General features: G+C 36.2%; 1 protein-coding gene across 1 annotated transcript in view; it reads right to left on the minus strand.

Moving 5' to 3' along the window:
• Positions 1-21,461, minus strand: part of LOC139144540 (rab3 GTPase-activating protein non-catalytic subunit-like) — a 74,988-nt gene extending 53,527 nt beyond the window's left edge. The window contains exons 1-12 of the mRNA XM_070715241.1: positions 21,224-21,461; positions 18,170-18,222; positions 13,971-14,097; positions 13,751-13,832; positions 11,927-12,050; positions 10,448-10,649; positions 10,070-10,168; positions 7,721-7,869; positions 6,926-7,005; positions 5,450-5,542; positions 4,773-4,912; positions 2,673-2,892 (exon numbers count right to left, since the gene is read on the minus strand). Of these exons, the coding sequence (XP_070571342.1) occupies positions 2,673-2,892; positions 4,773-4,912; positions 5,450-5,542; positions 6,926-7,005; positions 7,721-7,869; positions 10,070-10,168; positions 10,448-10,649; positions 11,927-12,050; positions 13,751-13,832; positions 13,971-14,097; positions 18,170-18,222; positions 21,224-21,332 (1,478 nt within the window). The 5' untranslated portion in view covers positions 21,333-21,461. The remainder of the gene's footprint in view (positions 1-2,672; positions 2,893-4,772; positions 4,913-5,449; positions 5,543-6,925; positions 7,006-7,720; positions 7,870-10,069; positions 10,169-10,447; positions 10,650-11,926; positions 12,051-13,750; positions 13,833-13,970; positions 14,098-18,169; positions 18,223-21,223) is intronic.
• Between the last annotated feature and the right edge of the window lie 95 nt (positions 21,462-21,556).

Consider the following 21,556-nt stretch of genomic DNA (forward strand, 5'->3'; position numbering starts at 1 on the left):
CAGCGTTGGAGTACTGCAGCCTGTACATGTTGTATCAGCGTTGGAGTACTGCAGCCTGTACATGTTGCATCAGTGTTGGAGTACTGCAGCCTGTATGTGTTGTATCAGTGTTGGAGTACTGCAGCCTGTATGTGTTGTATCAGTGTTGGAGTACTGCAGCCTGTATGTGTTGTATGAGTGTTGGAGTACTGCAGCCTGTACGTGTTGTATCAGCGTTGGAGAACTGCAGCCTGTATGTGTTGTATCAGTGTTGGAGTACTGCAGCCTGTACGTGTTGTATCAGCGTTGGAGTACTGCAGCCTGTACATGTTGTATCAGCGTTGGAGTACTGCAGCCTGTACATGTTGCATCAGTGTTGGAGTACTGCAGCCTGTATGTGTTGTATCAGTGTTGGAGTACTGTAGCGTGTACATGTTGAATCAGTGTTGAAGTACTGCAGCTTGTATGTGTTGGACTATCAGTGTTGGAGTACTGTAGCTTGTACGTGTTGTATCAGTGTTGGAGTACTAGCGTGTACATGTCGCATCAGTGTTGGAGTACAGCAGCCTGTACGTGTTGTATCAGTGTTGAAGTACTGCAGCCTGTATGTGTTGTATCAGTGTTGGAGTACTGCAGCCTGTATGTGTTGTATCAGTGTTGGAGTACTGCAGCCTGTATGTGTTGCATCAGTCTTGAAGTACTGCAGCCTGTATGTGTTGTATTAGTGTTGGAGTACTGCAGCCTGTACGTGTTGTATCAGTGTTGGAGTACTGCAGCCTGTATGTGTTGTATCAGTGTTGGAGTACTGCAGCCTGTATGTGTTGTATCAGTGTTGGAGTACTGCAGCCTGTATGTGTTGTATCAGTGTTGGAGTACTGCAGCCTGTATGTGTTGTATCAATGGTAGAGGCTTAGGGGAGTTGGATTGGTTCAATGGTGTACCACAGCATTGTTTCTCAACATTGACTTCTTAGACAATATTGTAATATACTGTATGGAAAATGGAGTGTTATAGTGTAACAGACTGTATGAAGTATGGAGTACGGAGTGTATGAAGTATGGAGTACGGAGTGTAATATACTGTATGAAGTATGGAGTATGGAGTGTAATATACAATATGGAGTATGGATAAGTATAATACAGTATGGAGTATGAAGTGTAATGTACTGTATGGAGTATGAAGTGTAATGTACTGTATGGAGTATGTAGTGTAATGTACTGTATGGAGTATGTAGTGTAATAGTGTAATATACTGTGAGGTGATGAAGATTCTAACATTAATTCATTTCATTTGATATTATAAACTGACCAGATATGAACTGTAAATGCTCACGTGTTTCATTATATGTTGCAGTTATGTGTAAATTTGAACCTTTGCCACATGTTTGCAACTTCATTGAAAGTATTATGATCAACATAATGAACAATATTCACCACCGATTAATTCTAAAAGGTCATGAAGTATACAAATATGTAATTAGCTGAGATGAAAATATTAAAGTTCTTTGACTGCTGTCATTGTATCACCACTTTATATAGCAAGTGTAATTACCTTTGGCCAAGTCCTTCAAGCCATATATGCCAAACTGAGAAAGCTCATTAGATATGCAAATTATAAATTAGCTGACATGAAAATGTGAAATGACTTTCGATATTGTTTTAACCTGGTATAATCATCAATGTACATAGCATGTTTTGCCAACTTTGATCAAGTGAATCTCAGAGGAAAGATCATCGAAAATGCAAATTAGGAATTGGCTGAAGAAAAATTGCTTAATGACTTTCAATACTGCTGTATCATAGTATCTTTAATGTGTATAGCAAGTTTCATCAACTTTGGTCTAGTCAATTCAGATATATATCCCTAATTAGCAAAGTTCATTAAATATGTAAATTAGGAATTGGCTGAAGTAAAAATGCTTAACGATTTTTAATATTGTTGTATCATAGTGTCTTCAATATATGTAGCAAGTTTTGTCAACTTTTGTCAGGTCAATTCAGATATATATCCCTAATTAGGAAAGTTCATTAAATATGCAAATTCGGAATGGCTGAAGTAAAATGCTTAATCACTTTCAAGAATGTTGTATCATAGTAGCTTCAATACATGTAGCAAGTTTCATCAACAATGGTCCAGTCAATTCAAATATATATCCCTAATTAGCAAAGTTCATTAAATATGTAAATTGGGAATTGGGTGAAGTTAAAATGCTTAACGACTTTCAATAATGTTAAATCATAGTATCTTCAATATACATACCAAGTTTGGTCAATTTTGATCCAGTCAAATCAGATATATATCCCTGATTAGGAAAGTTCATTAAATATGCAAATTAGCAACTATCTTTCATGTCACCCCTTAATATATTTTGGTGTGATCAAGATTTGTAGCAATTCTCATCAAATTGTGTGCAGTCGTTTTTAATGTATATCCGTTTTTTCTAAAATCATTAATTATGCAAATGAGCAAAAAGTATGCAAGCCACACCCACCAAAAACTAATCAGTTCTTGCCATTTGCAAACTCAATCTATGTACCAGATTTGATTCTGATCTGATTGGCCGTTTTGAGATATCGGACCAACAGACAGACAGACAGACAGACAGACAGACAGACAGACAGACAGACATCGCTGCGACATATGCTCACGTGTGTAAACACGTGAGCAAATAAATGGAAGGAATTGAAACAGACCTGCATGACTTATCAACATTAAAAGCAGCTACCCTTGGACCTTGTTGAATATTCCAGACTTCTAGAATTCCTCTGCGTGGTGCATATATGACAAGGAAAACAGCACTTCTAGACGGTCCTTTACTTTTAGTTTGCCATGAACCTTTCTTATTTGGTGTTTCAGTCTTATCACGTTCTGTTTCAGTCACTTGTATCCATCCACACTGTGCGTCACGATAACCTGCATATAGAAAACAATTTGACAACTTCAAATTCATGTTCTGAACGGGAAGTTGGTGTTGCAATCACATAAAACCAACTACATACTAATCAAACATTAACTAGATGCTCATATCTAATTGCTGGTTTGTATGTCACATTTGGTTTATGACAGTTGATGCCTGTAAGTACATAGAGCAAAAAAAACCACAAACAACAACCGCATTGTCAATAGAAGTGATCAAATCACATGTTTATTGGTGGTTATCGCTACATGCAACCAACCAATCACCTACTTTTCTTTTGCATGGGCATGTTATACCGTATTTCTCCAATGTGAATGCCCAAAGTCCACAGCATGTAAAGTCAGTGTAGGCTCTTGCCAAAATATTATCCTGATTTGAAACTTTCATTGCAGGTTTTGGGTAGATATCGATGTTTCCCTGAGCACAGGTGCTTGCGCTGATAGATACAGTACAGCCATTTCATTTGTCTAACAGATATAAATACTGTTAGACTTGTGTGCGAAAAAAATGTATGAAGGACTACAGACCTAGCTTAAAGGAACATAGTATTTATTCTTACATTGGTTGCAATGAATATGTATAGAACAACCACATAAATCTTTATGGACCACTAGATTTGCACTTTAATACTGGCCTTGGTGATCCCTCAATACAGAATACATCAGCTAATCCACAGAGAAAAAAAAAATCTTGTTCATCAGATTTTTTGGACCAAGTCCCAGGAGCGGCGAGCGAAAAATTTTTTTTTATTTTTTTTAGCCAAAGGTAAACGCGGTGGCATTTTTGCACAGATGCAGACAAGGCAAGATAATTGTTTCCCTTTTTACCAAAATATCTCAGACAGAAACACTGATACTGGTAACTGAATTCAATACTATATTTCCCAACAATAACATAGGCCATTACATTCACAGTTAGTGTTTGCACAACATATTCTGAGCATTTCAACATTCTCTCAGAATAAAACTGAAATGTACAGCAAATCACTGAAATTCAACAATTCAGTATTGTCCTTTAATATTGTCCTGGTGGGACCTAGCATCTGAGTTTTTTCATTTTACTTTGGCCCCATGTTTTGGCCTCTTTACCACTGTCTATATATACACATTTTACATGATAATGGTCTAACAACACTGTACTGTGATCGGAGTGAAGTTATATAGTCATCATTCAGATCGTACTTTAACATCGACGCAACCATGTGTTTTGTCATTGCCGTAAATTTTTATACTTTCGATGCAATTTTCATTCAATCGGATGCACCGTCCATCTGCTGTCACGATCTTGTTGAACAAATCGCTGAACGTAATATCAGGACAAACACTGCACTGAATAGCGTCTCTGGAACTAACTGTTGGCCATCACGTCGAATGTTGGCGATCAAATTAATACTCATGTGACATGTACTAACCTTTACAAAACGAGCAAATTTCTGGCCAAATCGACCCACTTTGCGTCGTGATTCGCCAAATTCAGACGTAACAACAACGTGTTGGCGGTCAACTAAGTCCGAACACGAATGAAGTCTCATTCAGAAGAATGATCCCGTGCCCGCGAAAACCCGACACAGTGTAGGGCGCCACCAGCAGCAGTACTAAAATATTTGTAATGCGGAAGTAAGAATTTGCCGGAATCAAAAAAAAAAAAAAAATTCCAAATATGCCAAAGTAGAAGCGGCGATTCCGATGAACACATTTATTTTTTCTTCCTGGCCTAATCCATGCAGAAATATATTGAATTTGTTAAGAACAAAGTAATATTCAAAGATGAAAATTTGTAGTTATTCAATAACAGGTTAAATATAAAATACATCCATTTGCAAATACAAAAAGACATCATTGTATACATTAGATTGATGTGCACTGAATTACCGTACCTTTCCAGACTCTGATTGCAACTCCCCGAGTAACATCAATTAATATAACTCGTCCAAAACTATCATTTGTCACAGCAAGAGTACGACTTGGAGAGAGAGTAATGCTATTACCATGACGACGTAAATCAGGTAAGCCAAACCTAAGGAACAGCATGGAATGTGCATTATAAAAGTATCAAATCACTGAAAGGACATCTTTGTAAAGACATGTAACATTTAATATTTGTGAGTACATGTACATTGTGAAGCTTTGGTATACAAATTAGTGGCTAATTTCATTCATAAAAGATGACTAAATCTCACTGAAGAAGCTACAATGTATGTCTTAATGTGCATGACATTTCATATTTTTGTCATAAATATTTACCTAAAAGCTAAATTTGAGAATTACTGATCACGTAAAAGCAACCTGTCCAATATATCACAGTACCATTATGAGTTTATGTTAGCGATAGTTCCACTTATTCAATCAAAAAAAGGACAGCCATTCCAAAAACATTCTTTTCTCAAATCAGTATTTATCCAAATTAGCAGTGATTATAGAAACCACAACAGCACAAAACAGTAGGTATGGTTTCTACTGACAGATGTGACTTTCGCTCAATCAACCAGTATTTATTTTGTGGAGGGAAGAATAATTTTAACTCATGACATACGTTATACCAATAGCTACATACCTTATTCCAAGTGAATTTGCTGGTTCTACTTTTGGTTTCCTCTTACTACCATTGGATTGGTCCTCACCAGAAGACTTGAAACCAAACCATCCACTGTAAAAGGTCAAAATAAAATAATTACTGCATCTAGTCAATGGTACAACCTATAAGATCCAAAACAGCAGTGACTTGGATTTGTGCATAATACCAGTATGTTTGTGTACTGCATATTAAAGACAAACAACAGAAATTGTTCAGTAATTGTTGGCTTATGAGGTGACTACTTTTGGTATGGAATAATGTTTTTTTAAGTGAAATTGTATTGCATGAAATGATGAAGGACAACACAGTGTGGAAACAATGATTGCAAATCACATGGCTATATAGCTGTATCATAAACTCAACCAATTTGCAAGACATTTACACAACTAATGCAGCTGTATGTTACTGTAGAGAAAACTTCGATGTCAAGCTACATTTTAGAGAAAACTTCAATGTCAAGCTACATTTATCTAAGTCATTTTTTATATGCATCATCATTTGAATAAATCATCATGAGGTCATTCCTTGGAGTCCACTAAGTGAATTTCAAAGTCTTTTGTGACAAGTGCTTTTAAAGGAAAATCCATTTATCAAGATTGACTATATTGGCTACAAAATCTACAAAATAAATTTCACCATCATTTCATCAAATATGGAGTGAGTCGTCCACAAACAACAATTACAATCCATCTGTCATGTTTTTTCAGAGAAAGAGAAGTTTTGACATAAAATGGGAATATTTAGCAAAAACAAAATTTAAACAGACCAAATTTATGTTCACGTCATGGTACATCATGAATTTGAAAGTTACATGATAATTACTTTTGGACAAAAACAATGTGACAACATGTGCCTTAAAAATGTACATACGCAAATTTCATTATCATCTGGACACATATAAATGAGGTAACCTCTGGGAGCCTTTATATCAAATTTCAAAGTTTATGAAAGGTCTTCAGAGATGTCTTTGATGTTAAAAGAGAGATAGATATTCATACATACATGTTTACTTGCATATGCACATAGATACATAGATACATACATACATAGATACATAAATAAATACATACATACATACATACAGACATACAGATTATAAATATATAATACATACAGACATACAGACATACAGAGACAGATAGACAGACACTAGCTCTTTTGACCTATCACATAAGTTTCATTCTCATGTACATATCATAAAATGAGAGTTCACACGAAACTTAATGGAATACAGATGAGCACATTTTAATCTAAACTGACTAAAATATACAATACTAATCTCATCATCAATTGAAAGGTTTCTAAAAAGACAATTTTTAGCACAAAAATCGACAAAAATCTTCTCAAAAAAGCAACACTGCTAATTTCCTAATCACTAGAAAAATCTAGATAAGATCATACCTAGGAAGGTGCAAATTAAATTGAAAGGATGGGAAAAGTGAAGAGAAGTCCTACCTTGCAGCTGTGAACAGTGCTGTCTTCAGTTTACTTGCCACTGCTAAGGCAACATCAGACATCAGTGGTTGTACACTCCCCTGAAAATAACACGGTTATGGGTTTGACTGTAAGATCCCCTTGATTTTTTATCAATTGGTAGATAGTTGTTAAGTTAGATTATAAGACCACCTGGGGTAATGATGATGACAAGATGCGGACTCCTATGCTATGAAGGCATGGTTGATAGTAAAAACTTCATCTTTTTTGCACGGAATACTGTCAACCAAAAATTTCAGTGACAAATATCTAGATCTCAGAGTTAATCATGATTATAGCAAAGCTATGATGAGTCATAAGAACAGCTGTAGTGATCAGTGAAGATACTGAGGCTGATCATAGACAGCAGAGAACTACTATCTATGGGCTGATCTATACTTTGAGAATGTTGGCACTGACAGTGTTTACAATACCTTGCCAATCATACCTATTGTCTTTATCGTCAAAGACGTACGACCATCTTCTGGGTAAAATATTTAATGTGACAATGTTGCCAAAAGCTGGTTCAAGCACTTAACAGAGGCTGCCAAACATTTACAAAATCCTTTAAAACCTGGATGTCATTTTGTATAAAGAATATGTAGGCATTGCAGTGAACCTACCTCAAGCGCAAAATATGTAGGTATTGCAGTCAACCCACCTCAAGGGCAAAATATGTAGGTATTGCAGTCAACCCACCTCAAGGGCAAAATATGTAGGTATTGCAGTCAACCCACCTCAAGGGCAAAATATGTATAGGCATTGTAGTGAACCCACCTCAAGGGCAAAATAAAATCCTACATAGGGTGCATAGCCTGATGTCACATACTTGGAACTTGCAGGAGGACTAGGTTTAACAGTAGCATTGTACCCGCCTAGAATTGACGCCGTCGACATCTGATCAAAAGAACACGGAGTTGTTACACCTGATGAAAAGAAATCCAAAATAAAAAAATTAAAATCAATTTTTACATTTTGTGAAATACTTGTACTAAAGGACAAGTACAACAGATGAAGTTTAGATCTCAAAGGAAAATATTCTGTTGTTCAATATATATAGTATTTTGTATAAACGGAGATCACGTTTGCTAAATGAACTGACAAGAGACAGAAAAACAAACAAACAAAAACTCATCACTACACCATTGTCATCTTTGAACTAGTCATTTCTTCCATTATGCAGTATCTTGAAAATTTCTTCAAAAATAAAAGATAGGACTCAACTCCGTCCACTAAAAAGCTATGTTGTATTGATAGGCAACACAGCTTATTAACTTTGCATATTGTTGCAAAAATTGAAAATGTTCAGACAGGAAGAAAAGATTATCTGGAATGCACGACAAAAAGTCTGACTTCATAAGAAAGACTTAAAGGCGGAGCCTCCCTTTAAAAGGACGCTAAACTATGGCGGCGTTCATTGTATAAGTGGACACCAAACAGGCAACACACGGGCACACGCTCCAGAAAATGCCACTTTTTAGTTTTCCCCGGCCGCAAAAACACAGACAGACTGCCAAGCGGTCAGCGCAAAGTTGCTGCCGATCGAACTCTGTGGTTATATTCAAAGTCTAACGCGACTGGAAGACATTTTTCTAGGAAATTCAAGCGTTTGTGGTGGGGAATCAATGACCGTTGGCGATTTGAACCAACCGTCGATCAAAAGCTTGCATAAACTCTGTTTGCAGGATTAGCAAAATGTGACAAAAGGTTGAGATCAGTTTGTGTAATTAATGTTATAGAAATCAAACATCGTACTGGCCAAGTGTTTGACTGGGACAAGAACTCCACTAATGCGAGAACCTGGGATTGAAAAGTGCGGCTTTAATAGTAAATCTAAAAGAAACATTTCTAAATAATATCAAATGTAACGAGTACCTAATCCTCATGAGGACTAGTACGATGGCCGTATGGTCAAATTGTGCTCTAGCTGGCGTAATCAAGCTCTGTGCGTGTAGAAATGGAGATGACAGCCGCCATTACAGGATGCCAATGTTTGCCTTTCAACTTTGGAAGGAAATTTACCTGTATTCAAAATGTCCTCATATCTCAAAAAGTGATGCATCAAAGGCCCAAGGTCTATGAGTTTCTTTGAGTAGCTTCAGTTTTTGCAGAGATATCAGTTATGCCTAGATTGGCCCTGGTCATTCAGCTAGGGCGTATATAGCACTTCCACTGGCTGGCAAAGGCCATCGCGTTCACACCCTTAGATCTTCATGATAGTCAGCCAAAATATGTTGCTTCAATTTTGCAATCACCTCACTACTAAGATGACAGTCTGCTGAAGTTTATTACTGCAAATTACTCTGTTTTCATATTTATTTGCCTACAGACTTGGGGCAAGTCTAGGCCGTGTCATGATATTTTGCGTTATTTTGTGTACATTGGTACTTTGATTTCACCCTGCCACCCAACTTAACCACTGGCCACTGCTGTCTACATTTTGTTATTCGTATATAATATACAGATTGTGCCAAAATAGAATGTTAGCCTCCACTGCCACAGTTCTGTATCTTTTCAAACACAGCTATATATATTTGAGCAGAGAAATAAAAATTAATTCATTGGCAGGTCATTCAGCCAGTAATAGACATGTAGACAGTGTGGATGTGTTATTTTGACCACGCAGATGGCATGGTTCCAGAAATCTTGCAAGCCCGATGATGTCACCAGTTATCACTGTTCTCAGTTAAGTGTATAACATAGAATTTGTAAACAAATCCCACACAGCATTTCAACTCAATCCAGCAATATTTAGCATTTGTATGTCACTACAGCACCACAAATCTGGTTTATTTCTTCGCTTAACATTTCACAATGAATGTACATGAATGATGTGTAATTTTGACTGTAAAACAATGGTTAAAAGTTAGCATTACTGGGGCTTTAAGAAGCAAAATGGGATGGGCTAAGGTTGTATAGCACTTTGTATGGATTGTTCCCAGTCACTGACAGCATCAAAACAATATGAATACAGTTGTGTTTGCTGTGTTATATATGCTTGAGCGAGAAAAATCAATCATATTAATGGTAAACAGCAAAGTGCACTTTTATTGTGATTTATCTTGACTTTTTATTCAATGTCCAAGATAAAAATGTTCCTTTCTTTATAGTAAAAATCTTATTTACCAGTGCTGACAATATCATTCTTCTTCTCTTGATCTTGTAAATTCCATTTCTTGTAAGCCAATGGCGGTGGCTGGATGCAATCACTACCACTAGCAGCAGCTGATAATGACCAAATTTGAATTCAACATTATCTTGGTGATTTTGATCAGATTTATTGCCAATATTTTTCAAATACCATTCTTTGCGAAACACTTGGTGTTTTTTCCACATAAGAAATATTGACACAACCGGTATTATTCATTCATTGCTTTCACTTAGTTTTATTTTCAAAGACAATGTAAATACACTGACAATCAAAATCATAATTTATTTATTTATTGACTGTGTTGCTGTTTGCAAAATTGCACATGAAAAGAAGTGACATTGCCATCGACTTACCTCTTGCAACTTGATTACGACAAGCCCTTAGTGACTGGAAAAGACTAAACCCATCAATAGTAACTAATACCGTAGGATATAAAATGGTCAATTCCTCCATTTGTTCAGCAACTCCAGAGTGTCGAGGAATTTCATAGGTCCTACATTTCAGTTTCAATACAGGTTCTTCATGTAGTAACTGAGATATGAGTAAACAACCGCTCTGCCAGCAAAGAAACAAAGTGTCAATGATGCTGTGCTTTTGCTTTGATCAAAATCAATTGTTATTTGATATGACCTGTATCTTTGTATAACAAACTCAATCTCATACTTATCATTTGTTTTTAACAGAACCTGGGTAACACTATAAGATAAACTTTGAATTCCTTTCTTGGACATTGTCAAACAACATGTTTTGCCATGCTTTGTAGCATTTGGTATGAAATACATTTTAGCTTCATGAGGGTTTAATGTTTAGAGAGACTGATATTGCAAGTAACTTCTCCTGAAGATTGAAATTCATCTTTTCCAAATTGAAACATAAAGCTCTGTACCAACATTCTTTGTGAATACTTTGGGTATAGGCTTATTGGCAAAATGCTGTCTGATTTACTGTTTCAAGTTTGTTATTCTTGAAATATCTGCTTCGGTATAGGGTCAGTAGCTTCCACAATTTCAATCTACTGTCAATTATGAAGTGACCCCTAGAAGGTGTAAATGGTCAAACCTTTGCTGTATACACTGGATGGATGCACTCAATGAAATACATTCTTCATTAGAATAACATATGAACAATCAAAACTGAAATAGTGTGAACATCAAAGAACGTTGACCTTGTGAAAAAGTATAATGGAATCTGTTCATCAATGTCTCGGTTATAGTTCCAAATATCAAACAAGACATCATTGATGACATAGTTGCTGCTGGATCTAACGTTTTGGGAGCTATTGATCACTGTTTTCATTTTAACAGTTCTTGTATGTATTTAGCAACAATATCGTAACATGACATGAATCAATGTGCATATTAAAATCATATTACAATGTCCTTGTATCAAGTTTCAATAGAATTAATGCATACAAAATCAAGTAACAGCTGTGGACATGAAAAAATTGTAATATTCACAGTGGATTCACAGTGTATCATGTATACAAACTGACATGCATGTGACATGCAATTGTACAACTTAAAGTAGCTTTGACTTAGATCTGTTAAGACATGTTTGCGTAAACGCTATAGTGTAGGCATGAACAATGTAACACAGGGGATTGACTGGATATTACACACTGTAACACAGGGGATTGACTGGGTATTACACACTGTAACACAGGGGATTGACTGGATATTACACACTGTAACACAGGGGATTGACTGGATATTACACACTGTAACACAGGGGATTGACTGGATATTACACACTGTAAAGTGAGTGGACAAATAAATCATCTCATGGCACTGAGACACAGAAATCTGGTAATGTAAAAAGCTATGATGACTCACCTCAGTATACATATGGACATACCCTGATGTCAATCCAATCATAATGCATGTCCAGTCTGGTCCACCCTGTGAACTTCGTTTTTGAGATGCCAATGGCACACACATTACACTGCTGATATGTTCACTGAAAATAATAAGAGCTTTGTGAAGTGAGACAAAGGATTTCACAATCAAAAATTATTTTACAAACAAATTAAATATTAACACATTGACTGACGTAAGACCAAAGCAACATCATGTATTCTTTTTTCTTTTTATCATTTGATTTTAATACCTAGTAGACACATTCAAAATTATCATCATACAGTTTTCAAGGAAAACAGAAAGCAAAATTTTAATTTTTAAGATATTGAATTTTTTTTATGAAATCTTACTGTATGAAGTTGTTACAACAAAACAAACTGATCACTTTTCAGTGGTTAACATTGTGGAAACACTTAACATTGTGGAAACACCTACAAAATCCACTAAAATCATGTTCCAAACCTGGTTCTCATCCATAACAGATGAATGTGTGACACCTATATGTACACATCACACAAATGGATACTGAACACAAATGGGTACTCAACACAAAAATGAATAGTAAGGTACATACAACTGTTACTCAAAAATTAATGGCCCTGTAGTTTAAAAGAGGTTTTTCTTGCTGCTTTGAATACTATGGTCATGTTTACTTACAGAGATATATTGAGGTAAACAGCAAAAAGGGAAAGTATGTCAACTCAACACTATATTGGAACTGCTTGGTTTTCATAAAAGACCACTGACGATATTTTTAAGTTCAGCATTGTTTTCTGATTATTAGAATGCTTCCACATCAACATATTATGTCAACAAAGTTTATTATGCTAAAATATCACCATAGAAAAGAGAATATCATAAAATGTTCAACACTGCTTATCTTTACATAATTTGATAACTCTCTGTTTTAAAGCCATCCCAAAGAACCTTCATACAAAATTTCAAGCAATAAGATTAACATTTTCTAAGAACTAGTTTTTTGACAAAGTTGAATAAGTATCGTAAAAATCAAAACATTTTTTCATTTCAACAAATCTATATGAAAATATCTCTGGAACAGGACTTCAATACCAAATTTCATGGTAGGCTTATCAATTTACTGAGATTTATTTAATAATACAGAAAATATCGAAAACTAGAAAATACGAGATGTAAACTTGTGCAATAATCAAATTTAAAATAAGGAAGGTAACCATCTGTGATCATTTGAACAAAGTCGTATCTACAACCTACAATCTATAATGCACCTAAACACCAAATGTTGGAGCCGATACATGCACGGATTTTTACCGAGACAGACAGACAATCAACATGATTTCTAATAACTCAATATGGAGACAGATAACATGAAAGCTAAAACCACACACAGTTTTCTCTGATTTTTCTGATAAAGTATAAGACGCAAGCATGACATGCAGAATTTTTCAGAGGTCATTTGATTTTGATAATATTCCATAAATATGATGATGATATTTGTACACAGATGAAAATTTGAAGATGGACATCTGCAGGGCCCCTTTTCATTCTCTTAGCCGGCATCACTGCCCCTATTCATTCTCATAATGTAAATGTCTTATAAGGTTATTTTTAGATTGTAAGTAGCTGAATTATGACTCACAGTGTACGCAGTAAGCAGTACATTTCTCTAATGTTTGCCACAGTTGCCCAGTCCCTCATTTCTATGGGTCTAAATTTTGTAAAGTTGATAACTTCAAGCATGGGGCATTCCCTTTCCGATATGATGGGAGAAATTAGCATGGAGAAGGCATGACAACTGATCAAACTAGTAGTTAAACTCACCCTTCAATTGTGTTGAAGTTTCTTTTAAATGATATATGATACTTGTAACCAGTACCACTTTCTTCTTCTTCATCCCATTTTTCTGTGTAATCACACATGAGGTACCAGTCAGTATTTTTAGGTTCATTTTACTGGCAAAAGCATAGAATACAGCACTCTTTCATCTCCATTAATTCATTGCAATATCAATGCTAGCAAGCTCAAAGAAAACATAGCTTACGTGTTAGGAATACAGCTTTTTCTTCATAAGTAATGACTAGTATATCATGAGTTGGTGACAAACTAATGCAGCAGTCTTGAAACCATGATTTCTCTTGTGCTTTTTTTCCATCAGTTTCTTCTTTATCCTGCATGTGTAAATGTCAAAAAAATAATAGCATCATTTTGCTGTCACTTATTTGACATTGGTCAATTACCGTACATCCAATAAATAATTAAATCAACTATTCTTATGCAGGCCATAAGAATGTTAAGAATTATGTATTTTTGTTGCTATTATATTCTATGGGGTATTGCATTTCATTTTTCACTCTGGGTCATTTCCAAAATAGGTGACGCTATACACTAATATTATTTCCACAATTAGCCAATCACTGGTTGGACTATGTCATTGATAAGATTACAGTCACTGCAGGTTTGCCAGCATTGTATGAATCACTACCAGCTACTTTCAGCCCTTGTGTAGGCCGTAAAATCCAAAATTTCACACTTCCTTCATGATGAACATGATCCTAAGTTCTCTGAGAACACTTTGAAAAAAAATAAGCTTAATAAGACCATCAAGCAAAGCAGCAACCAAGATATTGATGATTCACTTCAAGTACCCCATTCCTGATATCCTTCATCTCTCTCACGTAGAATTATTTATACCTGCCATCTCCGATACAAACGGGGTTTTCTGAACGATCTGGATATGCGCTTACATGTTTGTTTCACAGGACTTCAGGTCAGAGTCTGCGCATCAAAGGAATATATAGGGTTTGGTTGTCTGAGCCAGACTAAAAATTGGTAAGTGATTTTAAAAATTGTGTTGACAGAGTGGCCACACAAGATTATGACAGAATACGGTGCAATTAATTGTCTATTTTACAAACAACATCTGTATTCCCATGAAATATGCAACGCAAAGTGTTTTGGCTAAACCCCTCTTTCACAACTGATGATGACATGGATCTACAATAATAAACGAAAAAATTATGTGAATGGTGCAGCAGAGGACTTTATAGCAAGACAGAGTTCAACACTCCATGCTTTACGTAACATTCCTGTGGAGGTTGCAAGGAAATACATTCTTGACTTGTTGGTATCAAATTTTTACTGATAGCCTGCTGGCCACTGATTGGCTAATGATAGGGAAATGGTATAGTGTCGTTAATTTTGGAAATGATCAAGACTGTTTTTAGTGTCAATCATTGATGGCCTCTGCAATGTGAACAATAGGGCAGTTGGTGGTTTTCCTATCATGACATATCTGAAATGACGATTTCATAAAAGCAATCATAAGCATGAGAATCTGCCAAATTCCACATGGGGGTTTACGAGCCCCATTGTGTTGTAGTTTTGGTCACCAATACCCTCATAGAGGTTTGTATGCCCAAAGCTGATAGCCTACACAATACACTTGCACAACAACATCCAGCACAGAATCCAGTCTCAGAATTAGCTCTAAGTCTAATTCCAGAGGAAAAAAAAAAATTGGAGGCAAGATGTTTGGTGAGGCAGCAAAGAGATAGTGTGATCATTTTGTTGCACTAGAAAACATGATTTTCACACAATTTATCAACAATACAAATTAGCTATTCACAATTTGACATTTTGTAATTTACGTAATATTAATTTTTTTTTTACAATGAATTATTAACCCAGCATCTGTTTGTTTAATATTGTGAAATGTTACTTCCAAAACCTATAAATCACATTTAAATAGCTTGGACAGACGATTGGAATGTTTTGCTCTTTGGGAGATCCATTCATGTTAAAAAGTTCAAGAGCATGATAGGATTCATATTACATGTCACAAAGAAAATTCACTTTACTTTGCTATGAGATCATGTTTAAACAACTGAGAAAGTAAAACCTGTCAAAGTCAACAAAATCCATCAACCTGGTTTTGATCTATTCTTTGTACTTTCTTGATGTAGTTTATATTGATTGATTAAATTGGGTTCAATGTTTGCTAACATCAATTTTGCTTGAACAAACTTAGATCTGCATCCCAGTAGGGTTAGGTTTTGCAATATTTCAAGGTTTAGGTTCGATAGCTTTGGCATTTAAAATTTGTATCATTTTTGCATTTATTGAGATCATTTGCATATTTTGAAGCCATGACATTGAATCATTTGTAGCTGTTCCATCCCAGATTAAAAATACATGAAACAAGTCATCGTTGATGACACAGTCCCCACTTGTTAATAATGGGTACTTTGATTACATGTCCTCAGAGAGGATAGAGTCCTCTTCATTAGTTAGGTCTGTGATAAAAATACTTTGATACAGATGGCGCTCAATGGCCAAGAATGAGTTCCATGGTGATGAAAACATAAAACCAATGTAGGCTACCATCCTAAAGTTCATAATGAGTCAACTAGGAATTAATCAACAGGATGTTGCAAAACATTTTTGCATACAATTCTAACACTTAACAGATTATCACTGGTACCATATTTCATAAAGTTTGATGCAGTATTTACAACACTATGAGATCAACATCTGTATCAAGTTTCATCACATTTGACATTGTATTAATTTGTGGCTATATCACCCTAACTAGGAAAGTTCATTACTTATGCAATTACAAATTAATAAAATGACACTGATAAATGTCTTTTTCAATGTTAAAGCAATGTGAGCTTAACATCTGTATAAGTTTCATGAATTTGATGCAGTACATATTTCTTGACATATCAGCCTACTTACGAAACTTCAATAATTGACATGTTACTGCTACATGACGTGAAACAAATTGACGAGCATATGTATGAAATAGGTCAATGTCAACTTTGAATGATACTGGTGGAACTATGTCTGAGTTATGGCTCTGTACATGAAAACATCGTAATAAAATGGCTGCCTAGAGACCATATTGGATCGTATCACATAAAAATTGACGAACATATGTATGACATAGGTCAATGTCCTTGTACAACTTTGAATAAAATCGGTTGAGATATGCCTGAGTTATGCCTCTGTACATGAAAAAATCGTAACAAAATGGCCACACAGCAGCCATATTGGATCGTATCACAAAACAAATTGACGTGCATATCTATGACATTGGTCAATGTCCTTGTACCAACTTTGAATAAAATCGGTTGAGATATGCCTGAGTTATGCCTCTGTATATGAAAAAATTGTAATAAAATGGCCGCCTAGCGGCCATATTGGATTGTATCACAAAACAAATCGACGTGCATATCTATGAAATTGGTCAATGTCCTTGTACCAACGTTGAATAAAATCGGTTGAAACATGTCTGAGTTGTGGCTCTGTACATGAAAAAATCATAATAAAATGGCCGCCTGGCGGCCATATTGGATCGTATCACAAAACAAATTGACTTGCATATCTATGACATTGGTCAATGTCCTTGTACCAACTTTGAATAAAATTGGTTGAAACATGTCTGAGTTATGGCTCTGTACATGAAAAAATCGTAATAAAATGGCCGCCTGGCGGCCATATTGGATCGTATCACAAAACAAATTGACGTGCATATCTATGACATTGGTCAATGTCCTTGTACCAACTTTGAATAAAATTGGTTGAAACATGTCTGAGTTATGGCTCTGTACATGAAAAAATCGTAATAAAATGGCCGCCTGGCGGCCATATTGGATCGTATCACAAAAAAATTGACGTGCATATCTATGACATTGGTCAATGTCCTTGTACCAACTTTGAATAAAATTGGTTGAAACATGTCTGAGTTATGGCTCTGTACATGAAAAAATCGTAATAAAATGGCCGCCTGGCGGCCATATTGGATCATATCCCAAAACAAATCGACGTGCATCTGTATGACATATGAAGTAATCCTTGTACCAAGTTTGAATGAAATCGCTTCTTGCATCTCTGAGATATCTGTGTGAACGGACGCACGCACGCACGCACGCACGCACGCACGCATGCACGGACATGACCAAACCTATAAGTCCCCCCGGACGGTGTCCGTGGGGACTAATTCTAACAAACTTTGAAGCTGATAAATGCCACTGCTTCTGTGAAAATTTGGTGGACAAACAGATTGAGTTATAAACAATGTACATACATAAAGACAGACGATGGACAATGGACAGCTTCTACTCCCCATATCTTCTCTTGCCATGATAATATACATATGGCAAGTGGAAAGTAAAAAAACACAATTGGGAACTGACATTACAAGTCTACTTTATGAAGAGTTGTAACTACTGTACTTACATTTACTTCAAAATCATCTTCCTGCCATTTCCAGTCAGCATCATCCCAACCATCTAAATCAAATTTTAAGAGAGTATAACTGTGAGATCAATCGCAGTGCAAGATTTGATTGCAACAAGTTTTCCATAAACAGACAAACAAAGAGATGAACAAAAGATTAATGAATAACAGATAAATAATCATTCAAGTCGCTACAATCACTCCCATCTGATCATATACCAGTATCATACACATAGGGTTATGTCCTTGAACATTCTTTAACACAAATCAGTCTAGACATCTCTGAGGAAAGCATGCAGACAGTTGGATGGACAGACGGTGTGACATGACCAAACCACAAGTCCCCATCCCCTGACTTTGTCCATGGGAACTAAAAATGTCCTAGACTGACGGAATCTTCTGACAAACAGTGACAGAGGTTTATGTGGTACAGAGTGGTACTGCCACAAAGTGATGATGTCGAATCACCGTACACAAAACACAGACACCTTGTAATTATAGCACTGTGTATTGTATAGGCAATTTGACGTCATCAGTTTGCGGCTATACCACTTGTAAAATGGTGCCCTATATGATCTTTCTCAAAATGTTGTTGTATCAGTGCATGGTTGTTTGAGAAGAATGAATCAGAGGAGGAGACAGGTCTTCTAATATTATAACTAATGTTTTCCCTTTTTCACTGTTTTCTACTGGTAACAACAGTGTCACATCTAGATATTGTATAGCCCTATTTACAATTTATATTTTATTATATATATTTTATTACTCTATATATTAATCTTCAACCCATTGGAAAGAAACATTTTGTACATGGTACTGTACCTTTATACCTCTAAGGAGGATGTGGCTATTTGATTGGTATGTGTAAATTGTTGTACAATTTCCATGGTCATGTTCACCATTGGTGACTGTGGCTTTTAATTGACTGACTCAGTGTCAAGACTGGATAAGTGGTTTGGCCTAGAGTGAGAATTCCCCATGCCACGAAAACATGGCAAATTTTCACCAGCTTCTTCTGTTTTTTGAACCGAGTTATGTACAATGTTTAGGAATACCCATATGAATAGTTTCGGCTTTAAGCTTTGCATAACACATTCTGTATTTTGCTTGGGCCCTTTAAATTTGTGAAACTCTCAGTTTGTTAGATACAGCATGGAGGTAGCTGCCACTAGGGATACAGAGATGTGGAATTGAAATACGACATGATGAGTGACAGCAATTTCTTGGCTTTAACTCACAACAGTAATTTGGTGACATTGCCAAGTTACACTAAATTTGTCGCTTTGGGTCAATCTTGGTATCAAACTTGGTACCATAACAGTGGTTCAAGATGACCCTATTGTTATTGTCATTTTCTATTTGTTCCTTGGACGTGGTAAATCATTTACTGTAAATGAAACTGATCATTGAACTTGTTTTGATGTCTTACTATTGCAGTCTCTAGTCCCTCCTTGGTTAGACCATGGAGGAAAAAATATTTTTTACATCCTTGGTTAGACAACCACCAAACCTTAATAGTTTGAGCATTAGGCAATCAGCTAACATCACATATCTACAGCATTAGTAGATATGTTGATGAGTTAATGCAACTTTTTCACTTTCAAGAAGTGAGCTTGGTCCGAGTTGCTCAGATGTTAAATCTTATAGACATTTGTACAAAGCAATGAAACAAACTTGAAACAAACTTGACAGATACAGCTGGCACCAATGGAATCACATTTGACACAGCATTGATACTATTGGTGTAGCTAGTTGCAGGCTTTCTCATAACATGTCATATGAAGTCATTTGTATCACTCTGAAAGTTGATGTTTGGGCAGTCTCAATTACATGATTGTACCTCTTTCAGAGTGTTCACCCATGGAGGTCTACCTCCATGGTTCACTCAACTCATGTTACACACAACTGAAATGCTGACTTTCATTGCACGGTTGTGAACTGGCTAAATACACAGGAACGCATGAATCAACACTGAACACTTATGCATATAATTCCTAATTAAAGATAGGCTACACTTTTTGATTGAGAGTTAGCACCTTTTCTTCAAAGCACTGCATCATGAATATTCAAATCAGATGATTCCTTAACATCAACCATAGTCCCTCTACTGGAAAGACGTAGGGGACAGTTGTAATTTGTTGTCATAGCATAAAAGCTAGTAGGTCTATTTATATGAATAAATGGAATAACTCTCAACACAAGTGAGTAGAAGTCACAAATGATGGCAACATTCAAGAGGTGGTAAACACAATACACAGCTTGCAGTGAGTGCCATCATATGAAGTGCTGTACTTTGTCTATGGCAGATATGATATCATTTTGTGGCAATACCACTTCTTGAATATTGCAAAATCGATTAGAACTTGGAAGGTGTAGATTTGTCAAGGAGTTGGGGTCAAGTTGACAGGGTGTTGACTTGACCAGGAAGAGGATCAAATTAGTTTGGGGTCCGTAGCATTGTCTTGAAATCCTGAGGACAACCCTCATTGAAAAATAGTGGGACGTCCCCATTACGATAGTGAAATATGAACTTGAACCCTTTACTTGCCAAGTTCATATTTCATCATCAGGTCAAGTTGGTTAAAAGTAGAGAAGCAAAACATGTCCTACATGGTGCATTTGAACAAAGAGCTGAAGAGTTGAAGGTCCCCGAAGACAGAGATACTTTAAACATGATTTTTACTTTCTAAAGCTGCTATGACCATGGAGGTACCAGAAATTCTTCTGGCAGTGGTACCTCCATGGCCATGCTATATAACATACCACAGGCTCTAGAGACAATGCAGGCGAACCGCTTGCCGCCACTGATACTAGCGGTTCGCCTGCATTGACTCTAGAGCCTGTGTAACATACCAAGCCAAGTGGGTGAATGGTTGTGGCTCAAAACCACTTATTACTGACTTGGTAGATAAGGAAGTGAATACTGTCTGGCAGGTAAATATTACCTGTAACTGCAGTGCTGTAGTTCAAGGTTTTGCCTGGGTATTTGAGACCCAAATACCCTGGCAAAACCTTGAGCTATACAGTACTGTATACAGTATATCGCTATATTACCTGATGACGTCGCTGAAGACGCCAAATCGCCCTCGATATTCGGAAACAAGAATCGTTTCACGGCATCAATGTCTTGGATGCGTCCGAAGTTGGTTAATGAGCACGACATCTCTATATTGCACTATCACTGAGCCAACCAACTCGAAGACATCGACGAAAAGTTGGTCGAAATATTTTACAGGAAATTTCTCATGGATATTGACTCGAGCTCGATGAGGATAAATAATAATAGCGCCCTCTCGACATCAACAAACCTTAGACGCCAGAAAAGTTGGCGTGAGATTCAGAGCCGGAATTCTGTTAATCTGAATCCGATACTCAAAGCGTTATTTT

The sequence above is a fragment of the Ptychodera flava genome, chromosome 11 (assembly GCF_041260155.1).
Source record: "Ptychodera flava strain L36383 chromosome 11, AS_Pfla_20210202, whole genome shotgun sequence".
NCBI classification, from domain to species: Eukaryota; Metazoa; Hemichordata; class Enteropneusta; family Ptychoderidae; genus Ptychodera; species Ptychodera flava.